Source organism: Cololabis saira, chromosome 18, assembly GCF_033807715.1.
Source record: "Cololabis saira isolate AMF1-May2022 chromosome 18, fColSai1.1, whole genome shotgun sequence".
NCBI classification, from domain to species: domain Eukaryota; kingdom Metazoa; phylum Chordata; class Actinopteri; order Beloniformes; family Belonidae; genus Cololabis; species Cololabis saira.
In genome coordinates, this window is record NC_084604.1 from 9,317,643 (window position 1) to 9,343,480 (window position 25,838).

Sequence of the window (25,838 nt, forward strand, 5' to 3'; positions counted from 1 at the left end):
TTCACTCTGCTTTTCTGCCAACGGTCGGCCGTCGGGTTGGTGTGGCCCAGGCCTAATACACAGCCAGTTTGTTTAACTATCTGTTGCATAAGTGATGTGGTGTAATCCTTCCCATTGCTAGGTAACTGATGGGGTTTGGACTGTTTTAGATTGTGAAAAATGCCTCTTCTTATTCCACTTATAGGCCTTATTCTGTGCACCTGCTACAATTCTTACCTGACAAAAGGAGAGGACTGTGGCTAACATCTACTATGGACAAGACACTAGCGCTCTAACTACTAAGACGTACTTAAACCCCCAAATGTCTTTAATGAGGTAAATACATAGTACTTAATTTGATAATGTAAAAAAAAAAAAAAAAGACTAGACAAAAACATACCTTGTATATTGGTGGTTTTTCACTGTCTTTTTCTGTGGAGACACAAAGTCACAATCATTTGTATATAAATCAAGTGGGATCATACATATCACTCTATAACAGAGGTCTTCAACCGGGGGGGCTGCGACCCCTAGGGGGCCGCAGAGGTACTGCAGGGAGTCCTCCAACTTATAATAAGTAAATTTAAACCAAAATATTTTATGAGAGTTAAAAAAAAAATGTATAGGCTATATACACATATTTTATATATATATATATATATATATATATATATATATATATATATATATATATATATATATATATATATATAAAAATAAATAATTGAGAAAACTCCATTAACAGATAATATTCTACTTTTGACAATAACTATTTAGTCTACAACTCTACATAAATGATTCCCATGACATGAGTCATGTGACTAATGTCAACTTTAGAGCGGAAAAACAATTTAGCTAGCTGTTTAAGAAAAGAAAATTTGTTGCGAAACTGACTTGGCCATTTCATATTTAACGCTAGTTAGACCTGATGGATAAATTTGTGACAATAACGAAGCCTAAAGCTGGAGATTGTAACGTTTCTCCTTCCACGTCTGACGAGGCCAAAGTTCCATCAACCGTAAACACATGTAGGCTAATAACCCAGTCAGGAATTGGTTAATAAGGTGATATAAGCAGAATAAAAACACATTCAAAAGTTATTATAAGCCAGGCTTAAAAGGTGACAGATAAAAAAAAAAAAAAAAAAAAAAGGGAAAAAATAAGAATTACAAGCGGGGGTCTCTGCTCTGTTTTTCTCTCATCCAAGGAGTCCCGGGGCTAAAAAAGGTTGAAGACCCCTGATCTATAATATTGTATCTATTGCTATATCTATCTATCTATCTATCTATCTATCTATCTATCTATCTATCTATCTATTCATATTATACATACATATATATACATGCATATGCACACAAGAAATTGCTAAAATCAGGTAATAATTTGAAGAAAATGATAAAACACAGCTGACATTTAAAGATAGACAAAATACAAAATAATAGAAAAATAGAAATAGGAGTTGATGACAGGAAGAGTCACTGAAAAGAGGAATATTTGCTAAAGAGAAAATGTTGGGCTTAAGACAAGAAGATGAGCTGAAGAAAACCTTCAGAAGAAAATTAGCTGAAGATGAGAATAAGAGCTGAATACAGGAAGTTGCTGTAGGGAAATATTTCCAATACTGAACACAATGCAACACGATGCTGACTGCACAACTAGTGTACTTTAAAAACATGAAGGGAACAGCAAAACTCTGCATAGCAAGCAAAACCCTGAATAAACAGGTTTTGAAGGGGAAAAAAAAAACACATCAAATAAATATAACACCTTAATATCTAAATGTTTGATAGGCAGCACATTCACAATGTTGTTCCAATTTTAGTATGAAGTGGTCCTGCTTCTGGCCAAAGAATGTGCAGTGCACACCCCCAATTTTCAGTGAAAGTGTTGGAAAAGCTTGAATATCCTTAAAAGTATCAGGATTTGAGGAAAAGTTTAGATACAAATATAAACAGGATCACAACAGACTGAGTAAAGAGAAACAGGATCACAATATGCTGAATGCTGACTCAGTATAACAAAGGATCAAAATTAAAAAAATAATCACCAGCATAACATGCCTAATCCCTTAACTAAATGAAAAGAGAGTGCTTTTTAAAAAGTATAACCCATTGCACACTATAGCCTCTTGACCTATCCTCAAAAGGATCCCTACGCCCGAACCCCCGCCCGACACCAGGAAGCCCCTGTGATTGACACAGTAGGGACCAGGAGGCGTCGACTACATGACTTACAATTCATAGCTTCCACTGCCACCTACCAGTTTGGTAATACATCTTTGTCACTTTAATTACAGATCCTTGTCTAAAGTAGAATTGCACTATAAATTATGCGAGTTCACTACCCTATTTTACATTTTAACTATTATCTACCTTTTCTTTCCTTCCCAAGATTGCGGTTACAACCCCCCCCCCCGTCTCTATATCAGCGGTTTTCAGTGTCCTACCATTATTTACTTGCTCATTCATTCTGGTGACTGAGTGGACAAAGGCCATTTATATTTATCTGTAGCAAACAGCTTGTGGGCCAGCTTATGTACATACACGCGTGCACACACACACACGCACACACACACACACACACACACACGCACACACCCTGTTCAAAGCTATTTCACCTTTAACCCTTGAAACTGATAAGGACAGCACAGAAATACAACTTGTCTATGGTTGTGTAAGATATCAAACCTGAATTAAATTAGTACTTATCGTCGGGCTCAGAAAATGCCGGATCAATTCTCCTTTACACTTACATCTCGCCATCCTCTCTTTTTTAACATAACTGAGATAAAAGCTAGCTTTTGAGATAAAAGCTATCTTTAAAAATTCAAACAGGTTAGACCATGGAAGATTTATTTTCACCATTTTCAATTGTAAGGTTTTACAGATAAAAAAAAAAAAAAAAAAAGAATTTGAAAACCCATCTGGTCCTTAATGGGCCTTAGAGAAACACTACTTGGTGTATTGCAACATCTTATTATTGGCTGGACCAAAACTAACTCAAATTCCAAAAACAAACTGCTTCTATACAAGGGTTAGTATGGTGTTGTTAATTGAGTAAACATGATTATTTAATCATCAAATGTAACAAATGTAAACCAATTGTAACTAGACCTAAAGAGAAGAAGATAATGTCAAAAGAATAAGATCAGTTCAAGAGCTGAAACCAGGAAGATGACCTAAAGATGGGAACTCTGTTTTGAAGAGAGGACGAGTTGAGGAATTGAGTCTAAACTTGCAGAATGAAGAAACATTTCACTGGATCTGGTTCTGTCTGGGGTGGTTATGGTTGTATTCAGGTTGGTTCAGAATGTCTGTGAGGAGGTTCTAGTCCTGTTCGGGAATGGATCTACTTAGGTGTGGGGGAGTCATCCCTCAATGAAGTAGTGAGTAGTCAAAAACAAGATTTTCCATCAAACATCATAAACGCTGAATTTTGTACAATTGTATATATGTATACAAATATTATAATATGTATATTTATACAGAATTAAAGCAATAATATTCTTTAGCACTTTAAGATACTGGGCTGTCTGATTGTTTTTTTTTTTTTTTTCGTGGTCTGTTTTTCCTGTTTTCTTTCTTTTATCGTTGTTGCATTCGATTGTAGGAAATACATTCATATTTCGGCTGCGTCCCAATTCTCCCCCTCGTTTTCTTCACTTCCCCTAAATTTTGCGCGTTCCCGTGAGGGTAGTGGTGTCCCAATTCCTCTTTTCACCTAGGGGGAGGGGGCATAACGAGGGCGAGGGGCTGAGAATATCCCCTTCAAATCGAGGGTTTTCACATGCTGACTTCGCGAGCGAGGGGCTATGAACATTTCCCAGAATGCTACGTAAACTACGCCGTAGGCTCCGACCGCCGAGAAACAGGCAGACTCGTCTCAGATTGTGACCAAGGGAGCAAGCATTTTTTTGTGAGAAATAGAGATAAATAATCCTGTGACTCGTCAGATTGGTTTTGGATGTTTCTGATATAATAGTCTTCAGAAACCACCAAGTAATCCAGCTGTTATCTGGGTAATTTACACACTTTCAGATAAAGTTGCCGAAGATCACGCCAGAATAAAGGGATTTATGGTTCCGCGTTACACCAACACAGAGCCTACAGCGTAGGTTACGTACCCTACGCCGTAAGGTCTGCGTCGATTTAACGCGGACCCAAACTCCGGAGCCGGCAGACAGAAATCTCTAAATTTCGGAGCAAATTTCTTAACAGGCTTAGCTACAACTGTTAAATTTCATCTATTAAACCAACATTTATCTTCCTAAATGATTTATTTCAGCCAGCGTAATTCTTAACAGAGCTGCAGGTTTCTCTCCCGGGACGACGGAGCAGCTTGACCCGGCGGACACGTCTCTTCTCGGGCTGTGAGCTGAGGCTGCTCCCCGGGGGCGGGGGCTCTTCTCATCTACGAAAACGTTGAGTCAAATTTCTTAACAGGCGTTATTTGGATAAACTGAGACCAGGTTGGGGATCTTAACGGTTACTTTTGAGCCTGAAAAAATATTCAAACTTAATAAAGTGCCATATTAACAGCGCTACAGCTGAAATTAAAACAGCTTTTGGCTCTCAGCTTCCTGATCAGGTTAGGGATGAAAACGAGGGGGAGTAGGAGAAATGGGACAGGCACCTGGGCCAAGTGCCCTAGATCTCAAGTGCCCTAAAATCTCCCCCTTCTTTTTTAGGGGTTAGGGAAGAAAAGAAGGGCGAGTGAAGAAAAGAAGGGCAAGTGAAGAAAAGAAGGGCGAGTGAAGTTGAATTGGGCCTTCATTGTACATCTGTCCAATGACAAAGAAGGGTTTGGATCTGAATCACCAGTGACTTTAATGAGTTCAACAAGAAAAAAAGAGCCTTTCAGGGAGGGAGAAGTCAGTACAAAAACAACAGAAAGTCAATATTAGAGATAACAAGGAATGCTGGAACACGCTCCAGCAAAATAACATAGGAGATGTGGGGTCAGCGATGGAGAAGATCACAGGCTTCAAGCAGAAAGAGGATCACATAAATGGAAGTCTTGGCAGAGCCAATAAACGTAACACATTCTTCAACAGGTTCAGTTCAAGAACAATCCCCTCATCCTCTCCTGCCCCCAGCCAAACACACTTCCCATCCTCCCTTGACCCAAAGCTTCCCTGTTACACCTAAGCTGCTTCATCTTCTACCTTAGTCATGGATCTTGCTGCTGCGCCATTGGCGTCGTCTACGGCATCAGGATGAGGGGCCCCACTTTACCTCCCCCTCCCACCTGTCTGTCTCTAGCAGTCACTGGAGAGACTGAAGCGGAACAGGGCTGCAGGTCCAGGTGGAGTCAGTCCCAGAGTCTGAAAAGCCTCTTGGGATCAATTATGTGGCTTTCTGCAGCCCCTGTTCAACTTCAGCCTGAGCGAAGAGAAGGTTGGTGCTGTGGAAGACATCCTGATCCTGCCTTGTTCCAGTACCACAAAGAGCTCATCCATCTTCTCCTAAAGACTAGACCTGTAGTCCCAACATCACGAAAGTCCAAAAAAGACTTTTATTGGATAAGCAAACAAGCACTTGGGCTCTGGGCCAGTGCAGGATCAACTAGCAGCTTCATGGATGTTTGATTCATTTGCGGACTAGATGTGGAGTGGTGGTGAAAATCTCCTGCCCTGGCTGGAGCTGGGAGCAACAACTGTGTTTCTGTGTGTGTTGGAGGGGACAACATCGGCGGAATTTCATTTACAGCCTCGGATTGCTAAAGCTGCAGAGGCAGCTGGCACAATGAGGTGAATATATCAGACCACAGGTCCCCCCATCTATAACACCCTCATACACTCACACCTGGAGAGCAGTCTTTGTAATAATCCATTTAAGGTGAGATCAGGCCTTCAGCGTGTCCTCTTGTTGCCATTTAAGAAAACAATAACTACTTTAAGACAGTGGCCACGGTTACATGATGTTTTTCATTTGGAATTAATTATTATTAAATTATTCAGAATTAAACTATTTTCCTTCGAGTTTACATGGAAATAGTAATTCCGAATTGAGGTTTACATGGAAAACACATTTGATCGGCTTTATCCAATTCCACTTAAGGTCTGGGGGTTGAGAAGGTTCTGATTGGATAGGGGGGCGGACCTCTTTACATATTTATGTCTACCGGAAGAAAATAAACGTACTCGATTAGCAACAACATGGAGGACCACATTATTAGCATCCTTTTTGGATTTGTTTTGATTTTATTTTTGAAGCAGCAGTACGACAACATCATGTCGATGATCTGAGAAGGAGAGAGATAGAGTGCCGGAGAAGGGAGGCAGAAGACCGTGCTTTGGCACGACCACCGTTTACTGCGTGCTGCATCTTGAAACTTTGTTTGGAAAACAAGCCCAGGGCGGAATATAAGCGTCATGGAGACAGACGGGCGAGGGAACGAGCAGCGCAGAAAGACCGGAATTAATTTAAAGCAGAATGAGTGTTTACATGATCACGGAATTATTCTATTCGGATTTAAAATCGGAATAAACCAGCCAATTACTTCGGAATTAAGTTTAATTCGGAATGGACATTTTCATTCGGAATTAGGTGTTTACATGGTAATTTTTAATCATTTAAAATCAGATTTCATTTTAATTCTGAATTAAAGAGGAATTAAACTTCCATGTAAATGAGTATGTATTTTTATAAGTTATACCAGAAAACTAACAGAAAGTCAACAATCCCTCCTGATGAACACAGAACACATTTCATAATATGGACCTACCACTCAGGTTTGTATGTTCCCTGGAGCAACTTAAATGTAACCTTTGATTTTGTTACTGCTTCAAAGAGTACGATATCTCAATGCTCTTAAGTGATGAAGTGAAGCTTCACACAAAGTCCATTAGGTAAAGATATTAAACCCTGATTCATAGTGTTTTTCTCTGAAGGACTACTACCAAATTGAGGCCAATACCATTTTATTACTACTGCGGTCACATAAACCAAAAGCAACTTTAAAGGGAATGTAATAATTCACTGCCTTACCTGAGGTAGCACGCTTGTTGGAGAGCAGATGATCAGGATGAGGAAGGCTGTAAATGGTTACCTCGCCACTGGAGGTGGCTACTGCTAGAAGACCCAGCCTAGGAAGGAGAGGAGCCTGGGGTGTGGGGTTGGACATGCATGTCATTAAATTACTAACTTACAACAGAAAATATTCACAGTTAAGGGCTAAGGCCCCATCTCATCTTTCTGAATAAAGAAGAAGTATTTTGCATCTTCCTGTACATGTGTCAAAACTAATCTAAATAAGAAATCTCGCCTCTTTAACATGGTCTCCGAGGCATCCAACCCTTCTGTTGTTCCTCTTTTATGCTTTTTAAAAAAAATCAAAACCATCCTTGTCGCTGCCAAGAAAATCTTAACTTCAACTCTTCCACCTCCAGGTGTGCTTTTGTCTTATGGTCAGTGGGGTCATCTTCAAGTCTCTCTCTTCTAGTCTCATCATTCCTGTAAAACCTCCCCCTTAACATGGATGGATGGATTGATGGATGGATAGATAAAATATACAGGACTGTCTCAGAAAATTAGAATATTGTGATAAAGTTCTTTATTTTCTGTAATGCAATTAAAAAAAACAAAAATGTCATACATTCTGGATTCATTACAAATCAACTGAAATATTGTAATCCTTTTATTATTTTAATATTGCTGATTATGGCTTACAGTTTAAGATTAAGATTCCCAGAATATTCAAATTTTTGGAGATATTTGAGTTTTCTTAAGCTGTAAGCCATGATCAGCAATATTAAAATAATAAAAGGCTTGCAATATGTCAGTTGATTTGTAATGAATCCAGAATGTATGACATTTTGGCATTACAGAAAATAAAAGACTTTATCACAATATTCTAATTTTCTGAGACAGTCCTGTAATATTGAACATGCAGCTTCCAATCTATTTTAGATTAGATTTTAGATCAAAAGAATGTCGTCCACCTGTGTGCTACTACCAGCATGTTACCCTGTTCTCCTCCTTGAAACACCTGCTCACCTCAGTCATTTCCAGTCATTTAGAGAAGTTCACCACCCACTGTCCGTCCATATTCTTGTTCCTAACACCATACTTTCTCATCACGTCCTCATCTCCTCTGTTCCCTACACCAGCAGGTAAGGGTTAAAACTATACAATAAAAATGTTAAACAGCATACCTTTTTGGTGCAGTGGGGAAGTTCCCAGCCCCCTGTTGGACACCACTTCATATGCCAGATGAAGCCTTTATCCTGGGCCAAACCATAGACCAGCGCTGGCTGGGTCTCCGGTCTGCAGAGATAAAAAAAATGAATGAATGAATGAATAACAAAAGCAAAGCTTAAAGAAACTAGAATAGTACCCCACTAATAGTTTGTAACAACTATCATATTGATAAATCACCTTGAGATTTTCTTCTGTTTTTTCCTTGAAACATTGACTGTAAATCCCAGCTTGAATGCTGTGCAGCTTTATTTCTGCTTTTAATTTGGATACTTTTGACATCTGTCATGAGTTGTTAACATGCGGGAAAAATTTAGAAATGTAATTTAGAAATTTAGAAATGTCAAGGATGTAGAGGAAGAGCAAAGAAAAAAAAGGAGGAAGGAGTTTCAAATTCTTCATTTGATCAAAATGGGAAACAATAGTACAATAACAAGTAAGAGTCCAGTCATCTCCAAAAATAGAATGACTCTTGTCTTTTGTTTTGGGTGTGTCAATGGGGGAGCCTTGCACAAACAATCTTCTCATCTTGAAAGTGAACAAGACAAATGAGATAATTGTGGACATTAGGGGGTAAACATACCTGCAGTGTTATGGACATGCAAAATGAATGCTGTCCACAAAATTAACTATGCAGATAGTATTTCTTGAGACGCTTAGCTCATATAGTAATTGCAACAAGATATTGCACATTTTCTGTAAGTCTATGGTGGAGAGTGCAATTTCATCTGCAGTCATCTATTGGGGTAGCAGCATCAGAGATAGTGTTCAAATTCAAAATATTTTCCATGAAATGGAAAAATGTCTGTTTCAAGATCAGACATGTTTTATTTGTAACAAATAATGGATTATGAGATTCCCAAATCATTGCATTTTGTTTTTATTTACATTTTTTGCAGAGTACCATCGCTACACTGGCTTCCAGTGAGTCAAATGATAGAGTTTAAAATCTTACTGCTGGTCTACAAAGCACTGAATGATCTTGGACCAAAATACATGGTTGATCTGTTAGTTCCTATGAAGCTCCCAGACCCCTGAGGTTCATCTGGATCTGGTTTGTTGTGGTTCCAGAACCAGAACCAAGCAAGGTGAGGCAGCGTTCAGTTATTCTGCTCCTCACCGGTGGAACAAACTTCCTGTAGACCTGAGGTCTGCTCCAACTGTAGATCCTTTAAATCAGGCCTAAAAACATTACTGTTTACTGAAGCGTACTCTTAAATTAAATACTTACCTGCTGTACTCTACTGCCCTTATTTTTATTTTTAACAGCTTGTGCTTTTTATTATTTTACTTCTTTTTTTATCATTTTATTTATTATTTTACCTCCTTTTCTCATAATTTGATTTACTGTACAATTATGTCTTGCTGCTTTTAATGTCAATGTAAAGCACCTTGAATCACCTTGTGTTGAATTGTGCTATATCAGGGGTCCTCAACCCTGGTCCTCGAGGGCCGGTGTCCTGCATGTTTTAGATGTTTCTCTGCTTTAACACACCTGATTCTAATTAATCATCGTCATCAGCTTTTCATCCAGGGCTGCGCAATTCTGTTGATGACACAGTCACTTGTATCACGGTGCAATGAAGCAGGGAAACATCTAAAACCTGCAGGGACACCGGCCCTCGAGGACCAGGGTTGAGGACCCCTGTGCTATATAAATAAACTTGCCTTGCCTTACCAACTTTTATGGAATAAGGTTTATAAAAGAATCAGCTTACACATATCTGTGCAGTCCTGCTGTACGTATTTCATATGTACCTGCTGTTGTAGTCCAGTTTTCCACAGTCCCACAGTTGAACAAGTGCAGGTCCTGAGCAAGTTTGGTTGACATAGTGCAGGTCATCCATGTCTCGATGACAGGCCACAGCAACGTACTGATTGGCAGCGGCACCGTCTGGCGTGGGACACCACTCCATGGCCCAGAGTGGACCGCCAGTAAACACAAACATATCCCAGTAATCTCGTTGAGGTGGCACTGCCTCAAACCTGCCAGGTAAATTAATATGCACAAATTAGCTCAACACCAGATCTTACTTTTAAGCTATCACCAAAATGAAAAAATATAAATCATTCAACTCTGCTTAATAGAATGCATTAAATAAAAAAATAAATCAATCAGGGTTATCTCAATTTTAAACCAAAAACAAAGTGATACAACCTTACCTTCTGAGTTTTAGCTGAGGGGCCTCCTTTTGTTTGAGACCTTCTCTGGACACAGTGAAAGTAGCCGAGTATAACTCCTGAGGTAGGTATTCCTCTACATCACTGATTCATACAGAAAACACAGACAATATTTTATCATTATTGAACTGGATATAATCAGTGGGGATTTTGAAAAAAAAAAAAAACATAATTGATACCACATTATGGACATTTTAGCATAGCAGCAGCAGATAATAAGGGCAGGAAAATAAAATAATGGTTAAAAAAAAAAAAATGTAGGACTTTGGAGTCTAGTTTATGCGCCAGCTGTTAACTTCATGTGGGGTGTAAGTGTCTATAAGAGCGGAAGGATGGGTTCTTCCCAGGACGATAAGATGGCAGCGGAGTAAACTTTCGGTGAAACTTTCGGTATAACATCATGTTTTGGCTTTTACAATTGGTAGCAGAAGATGATTTTCAATTATAGATAATACACATTTAACAGGGCCAGGCCATTCGAGTGGTGGAAAAATGAAGTTAGTATGTGACGGAGCGGCTCCCTCACTGAGTGCAGTCCTTCCCGGACTGCGAGCAGCGCACACACATAGATCCGCACGACTACACACTCACACTGTGCTTTCTCTCCGCTCCCTTTCTGTGCTAAGCACAGGTAATGATCACCATTGTCCTTTTGGTTTTTTCCCCAGTTTAGTAGCGCAACTGAGGGTGCACACTTAGTTGTACTATGTTTATTCCTGCATACATGTATACTCGCCGCGTGGTCACCCTGCTGGGTCCCATTCATGAGTCGGAGTAGCAAACAGAGGGCGTTCCCTATCATTGATTAAATAAGATTACGGAAGTATCTTCCAAGCGTAGTGGGAGTCAGCTGTGTAGAAGGCAGCATCTCAAAGTGGAAAGTGAGATATTGATGAACTTCCTGTTTGGATGTTTGTTTTTTTTCCCTTTTGTGTTCGTAGTAAGTTGAGTATTTTTTTTTTTTTTTACTTTTCCTTATTTTTTTTTTTTTTTCCATTTTCAATTAATTTCGTTTTTCCACTGCAGTATTTTTGCAACAACTGCCTTTACAAGGGATACTCCCACTTTGACTCGATATCAAAAGACAGTGCCATGCCTTTAACACTACATAATAGTGTCATGGACATAATAGACTTGAGCAGAGATATAACCAGATGAAAAAGTATGACATGACACTGCCTGATGTTGTGTTGGCTTTTAAACTCCTGGACACAGCGTATCTCGAGGAGAACAGTAGACAGATTGCACTGACATGATGCATGGATTAAGTTAAGAAACGGACCTCGCTCGCGCACCATGCGAGGAGAGCGCGCCGTATTGTAATAAAAAAATTACGATTCCACCTATTACAGACTTCGCCGTTAAAGTACATGATTGTCAGCATCTTTGTGTTGTAACGTTTATGCTTTTCACTCTGTAAGTGTTCTTCAAATGTATCCTTCTGTGTCCAGTCAACTGTGTTCTGGGAAAACTTGCAGATCATTGAATCGCCGGACACGTTACACAGGGACATGGACACACTCATCCAACCGTGCACAACCAGTGTTCAGTGCTTTGGATATTTCAGTTTAAATTTCAAAATGTTATTTTAGTTCAATGAAGTTCATATTATCTATATTTTTATCATAGCTTGTTTGGTTTCTTCTGTTATCGGAAACAGTTTGTCATGACACTCCTGAAAAATGCCAGGTGCTTCATGGCAATATGTGTGTGTGGTCACAGAATAAATTAGACAAGTTAAAATTATTTGTTTACTGCATGAGCTATTGCAATTTCTTTCTTTTGCACTTTAAATGGATATTGAAAGGCCTATTTGAGTTATTTATTTCACAATAATTATTGTGTAATTATTATTTCACTAGTTATTCATATGTCAGTTATTCATATCTGTCATCGTCATATAATTCTGGCAACAGCTCCAAAAAACTTTGTAATAACAATAACCCAAACCAATATCAGATCGAACCAAATCCTGATAATCGATTCTGAATCGGAATTAAATCGATTCTTGACATTTGAATCGATCCCCGGCCCTAATCAACACGCCATGTTATTGTTTTTAACCTCAGCACTGCTCCTTAATATTCCTATAATTCAACTTATAGCTTTGCCAGAATAATGGCCTCTCAGGTGAGATGTGAGACTGGTTGTGTGAAAACCTTCAATCTTCTTCCATCTCAGAATCCCTAAAGAAGATGCTTGACAATCAGCAGCAGTGTTTTGATCGGCTGCCATAAAAAACAAAACAAAAAAAACAAAAAAAAATAGACTGCTGTATTAACGCCAATGTTGTTTTAAAGGCTACCTTCCACCAAGCCATTTGTTTAATTTTCATGAGCATTTTGGAGCTTTTCATTGGGTTTATTTTATTTATAAAACCATTAAAAACAACCCAACGTTCCTCCCATATTGATCAATTTATCTGTCTAGAAGATACCATGCATCTCTTATTTCAATGTTTAAATTGCATTTTTGGAGAGAGATGCAAAAGGCGGAAATCAGTCAACAATACACGAAAACAAACAATGAAATCCGACTCCTCATGGTGTTTTCTTTAAATTTTTTGAATCCCAGCTGCCGTTAAACACAATATAAATCAGTAACCTACAATATAAACCTACATTTATATTTTTACAATATAAAAAAGGAAAGGTAAACATAATACCTTTGCGGAACAGGGTCCCAATCATTGCTGGAGGGAATCCAGTCCGGGAACACCCAGCTGCTGTAGTGCTCGTCCCGGCTGAAAATACACAAAGAAAACACAACGTTGAGTTGTTTTGTACATCAGGATACTCGGCATCATGTCTGTTCTGTTTTTCTATGCATTTGTTTTTCCAATTAGTTTCTTTGAAATCAATTTGTTTAATAAGTTTGATGAGATAGTCAGTTTTGTTCAGGAAGAGCTCCGCTCCTGGTGGCAGCTTATTGCAGTGGCTTCAAGCAGACGGGCGGCCAGATAGATGGAATTCTGGACAGAGTCATTGACATGAACACGTTTCTCACCTGGTTCATTCGGAAAAAAGCTCCCCATCCTCCTCACCTGCCCCCAGCCTAGCAGACTTCCCATACTTCCTTGACTCACAGCTTCCCTGTCATACCTCAGCTGTGTCATCTTCCACATCAGTCATGTATCTTGTTGCTGCTCAGTTGTTGTCTCCTACTTCATCAGGATATGCTAAGATATATTGGGACCCCCCGCCCCCCACCTGTCTCTATATAGCCGTCAGGTGAGGAAGCAACTGGAGAGATTAAACCAGAACAAGGCCGAAGGTCCAGATGGGGTCAGCCCCAGACTCCTGGAACCCTGTTTGGACCAGCTGTGTAGGATTCTGCAGCATCGCTTCAACCTCACCCTGAGTTAGAAGGTTCCAGTTCTGTGGAAGGCATCCTTCCTGGTTCCAGTAGCATCAAAATCTCAATCATCACCTCATAGTGAATATAGACCTGTAGCCCTAACATCAAGAAAGTCCTGGAGTGACTTATATTGGATAAGCAGACAAGCACCTTCCAGGACCCACTGCAGTTTGCTTATCATTGGCCACGGTTACATGATGTTTTTTAATTCGGAATTAATTATTCTGAATTAAATCATTCCAAATTAAACTATTTTCCTTCGAGTTTACATGGAAATAGTAATTCCGAATTGAGTTTCACATGGAAAACACGTTTGATCGGCTTTATCCAATTCTACCTAAGGTCTGGGGGTTGGGAAGGTTCTGATTGGATAGGGGGGCGGACCGGAACTTACGTCTACTGGAAGAAAAACAAACTTAGCCGCTACAACTTTGAAAAGCTCACAATTTTTCTGCCATCTGTTCTTTTAATTATTTCCAGGTCCTCCAAGCTATTTATTAAATAAATAGTCTCTGCTCTTGACCACCGTTTGCTGCGTGCGCCATGGAGACAGAAGGGCGAGGGAATGAGCAGCGCAGAAAGACCAGAATTATTTTAATGCGAAATGAGTTTATACATGATCGCAGAATTATTCTATTCGGATTTAAAATCAGAATAAACCAGCCACTTACTTCAGAATTAAGTTTAATTTGGAATGGACATTTTCATTCGGAATTAGGTGTTTAAATGGTAATTCTTACTCATTTTAAAATGGGATTTAATTGGGGGCTGATTGGTTGTGTGTTTGAGCAGGTTTTCAGCAGCACAGGGGCACCCCAGGGGACTGTACTCTCACCACTCCTCTTCATGCTCTCCACCTCTGGCATGTTGCCAGAGGTGGAGGCTGGTCACCTGCAGAACTACTCAGATGCTAGAGAGGGGCCGATCAACCAATCGCAAATCGACCGATAGTGCCCCTATCGGAGTTCTCAAAATAGATCAAAGCAGAAGTTTACGACGACAAACCCCTTAAAATCAAATCAAAAATGTTTCTTTTTTCAATTTTGTTCAGGACGATGTCTTGGATTTTTTTGGTCTAGCTTGTGTTTGGCTTATGCAAAATGGCCTGAAGGGCAATATGGGCTGCCACTACTGGCATGCACATATTAACTGCTGAAAAAAGAAAAAAAAGAAATACTTAGAGCAGCAAAACTACTTACAATTTCTTGGTTGTCTCAGCAGAGTCCCAAACACTTTTTATGACACTGAAAGCCAGTCCATTATGATGTTTGTTATTCGAGATTGTCTGCAGAAGAAGAAAAAAACCTCAATTAGTTTTTTATTCGTCTTTTAAACTCGCCAATATGTGCACTGGTGCGTGATTTGGTTTAAAACATTTAGAAACTCAGCTTTTAAGCAGCACTATGTAACTTTTCCACCTAAATATAATATTTCCAGAGTCATTGTGATGGTACATCAACTTCCAACAGGTTTAATGAACCTCTGTCATGGTCTGAGGGGTCTGTATCTCCTTCACTGGCACTATGTAACTTTGAGGAGCATGGTAGGAACCCTGCCACACTAAAAAACTACACATTCTTACGGCTTTGACTGCTTTACGGCATACGTCACTTCCCCCTCCTTCCCAATTCGTAGTCGAGACGAAAGCTGGGCGGGACGTGGAGCGCAGAACTCAGGACAACTGGTGGTGAGCTAAACCCGGAGCTGTTATCATGGCCGGGGCAGCGAAAAAAACGAAGAAAATAAAAGTTTTATCGGAGGAGGCGAAAAAAAGAAAGCGGGAAAATAACAAGCTAAATGCCCGGACAAGAATAAACATTGGCCCGGCGTTCACTCCCTACAAGCCCTTGTAGCCGTCGTCTTGGACAAGAGATGGTTGAAGGATGTAAAGAAGTTCATCACCTTCAGGTATGCACTTTTGTCAACACCTAGAGTACGTTTACATGTTCAATCGGGTTTCTGATCGTATAAGACATCGTTCGGACTTTTAAACTGTATGTAAAAACCTGAACCCGATCTACTTCGGACCTATTTCGGACCTATGTCGGACATTTAGTAATCGGGTTGCAGCACCTAGATAACCCGTTCGCAGTCGGAATGTTAACGCCATGTATACGGGGGATCGGATATTGCAGTCTGCGCATGCTCGAGAAATTTCCTCTGGGAAAACAAATGCATGCGACGGGGACAGGATCTTTCCGGCAGTACGTGCTGGTGCTCATGGGAAATGTATTGTTCTTTCTGGTAAAGCACTACCGTGTGAATGTGTGTGAATGTGTCTGAATGTTGGTGGTGGTCGGAGGGGCCGTTAGGCACGATATGGCAGCCACGCTTCCGTCAGTCTGCCCCGGGGCAGCTGTGGCTACAAATGTAGCTACCCCCACCAGAGAGAATGTGTATGAATGAATAATGATCTCTGTAAAGCGCTCTGGGTGCCTAGAAGGGCGCTATATAAATCCAAGTCATTATTAGGGCCCGAGCACTTGCAGTGCGAAGGCCCTATTGTATTTGCAGGAATTTTTATTATTATTATTTTTCTTCTGACAAAGTGATGGCCTTTTTGCCCCCCTTAACATGCCCAAAAAGTCACCAAATTTTGCACCCAAGTCAGGCCTAGCGAAAAATTTGATATTTAATGGTTTGCATTAATGGGCGTGGCAAAATGGCTCAACAGCGCCCCCTTGAAAACTTTGTGCCTCAAGCCCCACGATACGGTTTGACGTACATGCACGAAAATCGGTACACACCTGTATCATGGGACAACTTAAACAAAAGTCTCTTGGGGTCATGCCCGAAACCGAACAGGATGTCGGCCATTTTGAATTAGTCGTGTCATTATGGCGAAATTTATGCCATTCCTTCGAAAGTTAATTCAGCCCGAACCGTAACGTGCCCCCAAGTGTGTTATACATCAAAATGTGCGTCTCCATCCTGCGACAACACGCATTACTTTTCTCTTTCAAAAGCGTTACCGTGGCGGCGCTAGACGCCAAAAAGCGCGCCCACCCTTCATCTGATTGGTTCGACAGAAAAAACTTTGTGCCTCAAGCCCCATAATACGGTTTGATGTACATGAACGAAAATCGGTACACACCTGTATCATGTCGCAACTAAAAGAAAAGTCTCTTGGCGCCATGGCCGAAACCTAACAGGAAGTTGGCCATTTTGAACATTCTGAATTAATTGCGTAATTTTGGAGCAATATATGCCATTCCTTCGAGAGTTAATTCAGCCCGAACCGTAACGTGCACCCAGGTGTGTTATACATCAAAATGTGCGTCTCCATCCTGCGACTACACGCATTACTTTTCTCTTTCAAAAGTGTTACCGTGGCGACGCTAGACGGCAACAAGCGCACCGCCCCTTCATCTGATTGGTCCATATTTGATAGTTCCCCAAAAGGCACCAAATTTTGCATGCAAGCCAGGCCTGGCGATAAATTTGATATTTCATGGTTTGCATTTATGGGCGTGGCAAAATGGCTCAACAGCGCCCCCCGGAAAACTTTGTGCCTCAAGCCCCACAATACGGTTTGACGTACATGCACGAAAATCGCTACACACCTGTATCATGGCACAACTTAAAGAAAAGCTTCTTGGAGCCATGGCCGAAACCGAACAGGATGTCGGCCATTTTGAATAAATTGTGTCATTTTGGCAAAATTTATGCCATTCCTTCGGCAGTTAATTCAGCCCGAACCGTAACGTGCACCCAGGTGTGTTATACATCAAAATGTGCGTCTACATCCTGCGACACCACGCATTACTTTTCTCTTTCAAAAATGTTACCGTGGCGACGCTAGACGGCAAAAGGCGCGCCCCCTCTTCATGTGATTGGTCCATATTTGATAGTTCTCCAAAAGTCACCAAATTTTGCATGCAAGCCAGGCCTGGCGATAAATTTGATATTTCATGGTTTGCATTAATGGGCGTGGCAAACGGTTCAACAGCGCCCCCTAGAATACTTTTCTCTGCCATAACTTTTGAATGGTTTGACATAGAGAGTTGTGGGTGGTGTCATGGGACTCTGTAATGAGTCCTTAAGCTTTGTTTGCCTTAATTAGCCCCGCCCCTTCTTCTGATTGGTTGTCCCGATTTTCTGCTATAACTTTAGAATGGTTTGACATAGAGAGTCGTGGGTGGTGTCATCAGATTCTTTATGGAGTCCTTGACCTTCATTGGCCTGAATTAGCCCCGCCCCTTCTTCTGATTGGTTGTCCCTTTTTTCTGCTATAACTTTTGAATGGTTTGACATAGGAAGTCATGGGTGGTATCATGGGACTCTGTAATGAGTTCTTAAGCTTCGTTGGCCTTAATTAGCCCCGCCCCTTCTTCTGATTGGTTGTCCCGATTTTCTGCTATAACTTTGGAATGATTTGACATAGAGAGTCGTGGGTGGTGTCATAAGATTCTGTATGGAGTCCTTGACCTTCATTGGCCTGAATTAGCCCCACCCCTTCTTCTGATTGGTTGTCCCTATTTTCTGCTATAACTTTTTAAGGGTTTGACATAGAGAGTCGTGGGGGCTGTCATTTCTGATATGCTTATGGGGGGCGGTGGACGTGAGTGCGAGGGCCCGTTCATCGCTGCTTGCAGCTTTAATTATCATTATTACCGCTTTTATCCAAAGGAGCCGCCAAACTCAACAAAAGCTGAAAGTTACATTGTGCTGCTTTAAGGGCCCAAAAATCAACCACACAATTTTCAGTTTGCAGAGATTCTGAGAAATACACTATAAAGAATGCCTGAATCTTTTAATTTTCAACAGGTGAATTCATTGTTTGTCTAATTTGTGTCAATTTGATACAAACATTGAGTAAAACCAAAAGGTGATCATTTTCTTTTTTAAATAATTTACCATGTATTTTTATTCAAAATAACCTTGTGAGCTGAACATTGACTTTGTTCAGCTGATTTACACTGAACTGTCTTTTCAAACAGGCTTATATATTTTGTTTATATTTGCACACAGTCTACTTTCATTTCTCTAACGATGGGCAATAATGGTTGTACTTTTTTGTAATCAAAGTGTCAAACTCAGTGCAGCCATAAACCAAGTCCCATTGCGACACCACTTTTAAAGAAGATTTTTTTTTAAAAGAATGGCGGAAAAAAACAAAAACCCACTAACATAAGCTCTCTTGGTATGAAAACGTGCTGAAGCCTCTTCATCAGCTGAAAGGTCTGACTCCAGATCGGAGAACTCTGCTTCTTCTTCTTCATCATCTTCCATCTCATCAGCCTCTTCTTCTGCAGTATCCGGGACAAAGTCTTCATCTGCTGAAATATCACCGTCAAGACATTTCCTCTTTCGGCCTAAATGAAGTGCAGGCAAAAAAAAGTATAAAATATCAGAGCTGTATCACACTATACTATATATAGTTAAAAGCAAAAAAGTCCGCCCATTACTATTTATTACAATAACTTAATGTAAGTCATATTAGAAAAATCAGTTAAACTCAACAGACCCATAGGTTTTATGAAAATAAAGGTTTTTCTGTCACATAAGTATATCCTGTTTTTGAATTGTCTCTGACGCAGAAATATCGCAGGAATACCCTCAAGGTGTGTGCAGTATATCAAAACCACCCTCTCTTGTTGCTGCGACCAGACATGCAGCTGAATTCATGTTTTATCATTTGTTGGTGCAATGAAGGTTATCTTCCATTCTTTCAAATTAAGGTATATCTAACTTGAAATCCGTAACCAATTATAGGCGTGACCATGTCTAGCATTGGTGTACGGTAATCCCTGGTTTTTCGCGGGGATTACATTCCAAAAAGAACCCGCGATAGGTGAAATCCGCAAAGTAGCAACCTTTTTTTTTTCTTTTTACAATTATTATACAAGGCTTCAAACCCGCCTCACCGCGACCCGATTAATTGGATTTGAACGGGAGAAAATGAAAAATGATTGTGAAAAAAAAAAAAAATACTACTGTAAGTAGGCTACAGTAGGACAAATTGTGACTGGTGTGTATTTCCCTGCTCTTCTGATGCCGCTACATCCTGACGCGCTCTGTAGCATCTTTTTCTCCTAAAGCCGCGGTGCCGGGGGGTGTTTTTTAGAGAGAAGAACATAGTTATGGGCAGTTGTTGTTGCTATTTTTTCTTCTGGGCAAAAAGATTCTTATAAACCGACACCATCAATTATATCTGAGAACTGTAATGAACGATTCATCAAAAGGTCTCGTTCTTGAGCTGCTGCTGCTGAAGCTCATTGGCCTTTCTTAGCATTGTTGCTAAGCAACCAATGTTATTGACACAGGAAGTGAAGAAGCGGGGTGACTGTTTAGCCAATCAGAATGCAGTACACAACGCACAATGCAAATCTGTGAAGCAGCGAGACGTGAAAGGTGAACCGCGTTATAGCCAGGGATCACTGTAATCACCTCAGAGTCAGACAGGATGGCTAATTAACAAGATAACATTAGGTAGTTCCATTTCTAGAAAAACCAAAACAAAGAAGCACAGCTATAATATCTGCACCAGCATACAAGGTGCTGCAATTATATAGACAGGAAAATATGTTTACAGGAAATAAAGAGTACCTTTTCTTGCCTTGGAACTTCTCTGTTTTGAGATGTTTTCATCACGTTTGGCATGTGGCTCGGAGCCAGGCTCGTCACTGGGATGATCCAACACCTCTTCTGCCAAAAGGGTGAGGTACTTCAGTGCCCTGGAATATTTTGATTATGTTACTTTAAGGTTGGATCCTTAGATTCTCATTTTAATGTATTTTTTGTATTATTTGAACATGTATAAAGCTGCTATTTTCCACTTGTTGAAAGGATAAATTCTTATCATTATAACTAAAGTTGTGCTGAGTCTGATGCGAGCATTATAAATAACCCCAGTCTGCCAAATGCAGGGTCTCATATTATCATTTTAACAAAAAGAATACCAATCCTTTTACATTGCTCTAAATAGCCAGCAGGGAAAGTTACTTTACTGCCTCAGATTCCTGTTTTGAGTTAGCAGGGGAGAGGCAGTGGGGTGCGAGTCATTGGATGGAGTTAGCCATCTAGAATTGGCAGAAATGCATATTTTAGTCTGGACTCCTTATTTTGTAAGGCTGCAGTTTCCGGAGGTGGGTATAAGGTGACTAAATGTAAAACCGAGCTATCAAAATGTAAAAGGGGAAAGGGTACGAGGAGTTTAAATCAAAGTAGATAGAGGAACCACAGCAGCCAACTATGGAGTTTGATGTCTAGAAACATGAAGAATTTGGCCACTAAACCAAAGCAATAACAGAACTTAGTACCCTGTATCAATGCATTTCAGATGTTGAAGATGTTAGATTTTACCACTTGGAGTCACAGTACAGTTAGCTGGATTTACAATGCATCTCCTGAACTGCTCTCCCACTGTATGGGACTTTTTCAAGCTAAAAGAAGTGAATGTGTTCTGCTTTATAACAGATATCTGGACCTGCAACATAACATCATACTAGTACCAAATCTGTACTCATTATCGGTCGATAATCAAAGTTAAAGTAGAATCTGAACTGCAAAGGGAAACAATGGTATGAGAAGATGTATAGTATAACTTCAGGTTTACATATATCAGAATCAGTGGCGGCTGGATATAAAAAAATCTTGGGCGGGCACACTGGCGAGTGGAGATTACAACATAACTATATACTCTACTTGAACATACATTTTTTTGTTATTTTTTATTACATATTACTACTACATATACAACATATACATGTAGCATATTTTACATAAACATATTTTACATTTTTCAAGTAACAAAATAACATATTTGAACCATTTTTCAGATTTGTTCAGTTATTATATAGAGATATTGACAGATATTGTCTGAAAAATTGTTAAAATATGTTATTTTGTTATTTGAAAATGTTTTAATTTGTTATGTTGATGAGAAAATATGTTTCTCTATTTTTCTTATTTTTGTGAGGGGGGATATATATCGTTTTTCGGCACTACCTTGTTCTCTATAGCTGATATAACATGAATTACTCCTATGTGGGATCAATAAAGTTCTTATTGTTGCCATCTCAGAAAATTAAATATATTATATTCAGTGCCTAACTGTTTCCCAAGTATATTAGTGCGTGTTTGGATGAATAAATGAGATGTAAAATGTACATTTCTTTGTAGAAAGGCGCTTTATGAAAATAAGTCCATTTACTTGTATTAGTTTAGTCTTGCCACATCCAATATGGCGTTGACGTATCGCAGCAGCTCCATGGGGCGGATACGGATACATGTCTATGGCTGTGACTCCGTTTGTAGCGAGTGACAGATTAATTTGCGCGTCTACGCTGTCAGGGGTGTAACTTTGATTGACAGCTCATGAATAAATCAGATTGGATGAAGAATGACTGAAAACACGCTGATTGGCCACGGGCGCAGAGAGCTGCGCCCTGAGGAGAGTCTTTGAGTAACCAATTAGAGACCAGCATGAAGTCACATGGAAGAAAAGTTTAAGAACATGCAATACACACTCATTTGGCCGGCGCCCCTCGCCATTGAAACCTATGTATTTCGGTCTGCACAAAAAACAACTCTGAATAAACCCAGTATGGGAAGGCTTGAAAAATTAAGTCAGACACATTTTATGAGTGCACAGATGTGATAATTACTTTTTATTACGTAATTTATGTGTACTGTGTCTATATTTCTTTTTTTTTCTTCTTCCCAGTAATTTTAATGGGGGCGGCGCCCTAGCGCCCCCTATTGACAAGCCGCCACTGATCAGTGGTGCCTGATTATACTGGTTTGAATCTCCTTTAAAATCACGCAAGACATAAAATATTTTGTAACTTACGCTTTAGCCGCTCCTCGCCTGTGACGGCCACCAGGCTTGACGTCCTCCTCAGGTGGAGTCAGAGTTTGCTTTGAACTGTCATCACACGGTGACTCTTCCGGCTCAGGCTTCTTCCTGACATACTTTCGCTTTTGCTTTGGCATCCCATTTTTCTGCTTCACAGACTCTGCATCTTCTTTCTCTCTTTCTTTTCCAACTGACAAGTTTGCATCAGTGGAGACTGTTTTTTTCTCTTTTTTTTTCAATTTTGATGGGATTTTCCTGGCTTTTCTCTTTCGTGGCATGTCCACTGCAGTTTGGTCAACAGAGTCCGGAGGTGTTTTCTCAGTTGATTCTTTTTCCTTATTTAAATCCTGTCGTTTGACAGTCTTTGTTTTTTTACTTTTTACAAGATTCTTTTGAGAAGATTTTATTCCCCCTTTGGAGCTTGTTTTTACCGTTTCCTTTTTGACATTTTCTCCAATACCCATATAATCAGTTTCATAAATAAGATATTTGGGATTTTTTCTTCGTTGTCGTCCTTTCAGGCTCGGTGTCAGATAAAGACACTGCTCTGATGGCTTCTCTTGTCCTGCAAGGAGAGTCATTTTGTTATTTCATATGAATGCATTAAACAACATTACAAAATAAGCTTTAAAAAAAAGACAAGAAAACTGATGATATAAAGATCTTTAAAAGCCAAAAGAAATCCACCCGAAGAAGAACTGTGTATGCTAGTGCGCATATTCAAAACAAGAAACCAATATTTAGATGTCCATTAAGTGCTTTAACGTAATCAGTTGTGGAAGGGAAATAAGAAACTAAATTCATTTATTCACCCAAAAACCGAACCTTGCTTTAATTCATTTACTTTATTAATCCCCAAAAGGAAATCGTTTTGCTTCTTTTCTTCATCAGTCATCATCATGCCATGAAGCTGAGCTAAGCAGTCAGCAGTTAGAAAGATCCTTGTGTTCGTTTGTCTGGTGTACCATAAGAAAACCAGGGAAAAGAATCAAAGTTAATACAAGCTTTTATTATATCATGCACAATGTTTTCCAGCCGGAGGTTCACTTTTCTCAAACCACATAGGTGGGAGAGAAATGCACACTGTCGTCATCAATCCAGTCATATTTATACTGAAAAAGGGAGGTGTTTTGCGCGTTGTAGGAGTCGATGTTGAACCTTATCTGTTGAACCTTATCTAGGAGGCCAACTGCAGTGAAAGAAACTTAAACATGTCACACTTTCAGCCATATATTTTCTGTAGTCTATCTCTAATCCGACATGCCAAACCAGCAAAGATCTACGACAACCAAAACCCAGAGAAAAACAGGAGGGGAACCATCAATCTTAACCATCCGTTCCTGTTCACCGTTCTCACCTAAAGAAGAACTCAGCTAATCAGTCTGGTCATAAAAACAGGAGGTGGTTCTAAATGAGAGCAACCATCAGAGTACAATCTTATAGAAAAACCCCTCATACTTTTAAAAATTTCATAAAATCCTAACAAGTTTGCATTAACCCAATGTCAGCTAAACAAAGCCCCCCATTTGTGATTTCCCCACAAAAACATCCGAGTTGGGATATTCCACTGCAAACAGCCAAAAGCACCACAGCTATTTCAGTGTTGATCAGCTGAAAGAGCTGGTAGCTGCAGTGGGTTGACTGAGTTGAAGTGGACATGTTTGCAGCTGGCTTCCCAGGCCTTTTAACTAATTTACAACATGGCAACAAACATTGCCACAAGATGCTACAAAACCACTCTTTAGAAACCTTGTTGTAGTTCATCCGTCCAATTATGTTTCAGGCTATGAATCACTCACAATACACCAACACTTTACTGCCGTGCATACGACACCCAGGCAAGACAGAGTGGGGTGGAATCAGTAATAAGTGAGGTCGACCTGCTGGTTAACGGTTGCGCCAGACACACTGAAAATTGTAAATACAGGTCCTGGCCAGTCAATAAATGCATCCCTGCTAGGAACAGTTTTGACAATTCACCGTCCTGAGAAGAGTATCCAAAATGAAGAGTTTCAGACCAGAGAAACCAGACCAGAGAGAAGTTGCCTGTTGCTCAATCTAGTGTAGAATTGATGTTTATGATTGTGGTCTGAGCCTGAACACGTCTACATGACAATATTCAAAAACAGTTGTAGCACCACCTGTTGGCAGCAGGAAATGTTATGTTTTCTATTATGCACCCCTGATCCAAATGATGAGCTGATACACCAGCAAGACGCTGCAGATGTCTTGTATTTACTTTGTGCTTTATCAAATCAGGCCGGAATTCACACATAAAATAATCACAACTATTTTTCATACACCACATTGAGTTTTTTTGTGTGGCTGTCCAATGGTGTCCGTGTTATTCAATTAAATTTTAAAAATACTTCATTTATCCTCGAAGTGAAATTAATTGTTGCATTAGTCACGGTTTAAGTCTCTTCTAAGATTAGATGGTTATTGCTGTGGGCAAGAAGGATCTCCCGTAAAAGGTCTGTGTTGCAGCAGATTTGAAGACGCCTCTGACTGAAGATACTCTATGGAACACATCTACTGTGTTATATTTAGGAAAGGTTGTAGCGCCACCTGTTGGCAACAGGAAACTTTGAACAGATTCATACGCTCACATTTGCTCAAAGTCATAGTGCCATCATGTGGTGAAAGGAGGAAAGTTGCTTAACTGTAAGATGTGCCGTACCTCTCAGAATGATCAGACATGTCAAGTATTTTGAGAGGTAACATTTAGGGGCATGGCTGTCATGGCGTTTTCATAGGACCTAATAAATGTAGTTCAGGCATATTTGACTTAGCAGAAAGGTGTGGGAAAGTGGTGGCACCTGGGAGTGGTGGGCATAGGTCGGTAGTAGTGCATTACTGTAATGCCGTTACTTTTGTGAGTAAGTAATATCTTAAGGCTTTACTCTTTAACTAAAGTAACCCAGTTACTGTTACTCTATGGTGTGTTTGTCCCTTACTGGCTCTGGTCCTTCACCGACAGGAGAGCGATGAGCCAAGGAAAGCTGATAACGGGATGAGAGTTTGTCGCTTAAATGGAGGGGTACCGTATTTTCGCGACCATTCGGCGCACCGTGTGGAAAGGCGCACCCAGGGCTCCAGAGTGCGACCTATTAGGTCGCATATGCGACCTAATTTATTAAGGTGCGAGTTAAAATTTAATGAGGTCGCTCCGGTGCGACTTGCAAGAGGACTAGTGGAAAAAAAAAATATTTTATTTTTTTTCACTCGGCTGTGTTAGTGCATTAATGGAGTGGTTGATAATACAATCTTACTTTCTGGCTCATTCCTGCGAGTCCTATTTCTCCTCTCTCTCTGTCTGACTG

At 40.0% G+C, this 25,838-nt stretch overlaps 1 protein-coding gene across 1 annotated transcript in view; it reads right to left on the reverse strand.

Moving 5' to 3' along the window:
• The window catches only part of gtf3c2 (general transcription factor IIIC, polypeptide 2, beta), a 68,390-nt gene that overhangs the window by 33,262 nt on the left and 9,290 nt on the right, over positions 1-25,838 (reverse strand). The window contains exons 3-12 of the mRNA XM_061706909.1: positions 22,510-23,080; positions 20,265-20,392; positions 18,846-19,030; positions 14,915-15,000; positions 13,024-13,101; positions 10,341-10,442; positions 9,936-10,163; positions 8,135-8,246; positions 6,969-7,083; positions 380-411 (exon numbers count right to left, since the gene is read on the reverse strand). Coding sequence (XP_061562893.1) covers positions 380-411; positions 6,969-7,083; positions 8,135-8,246; positions 9,936-10,163; positions 10,341-10,442; positions 13,024-13,101; positions 14,915-15,000; positions 18,846-19,030; positions 20,265-20,392; positions 22,510-23,080 — 1,637 coding nt within the window. The remainder of the gene's footprint in view (positions 1-379; positions 412-6,968; positions 7,084-8,134; positions 8,247-9,935; positions 10,164-10,340; positions 10,443-13,023; positions 13,102-14,914; positions 15,001-18,845; positions 19,031-20,264; positions 20,393-22,509; positions 23,081-25,838) is intronic.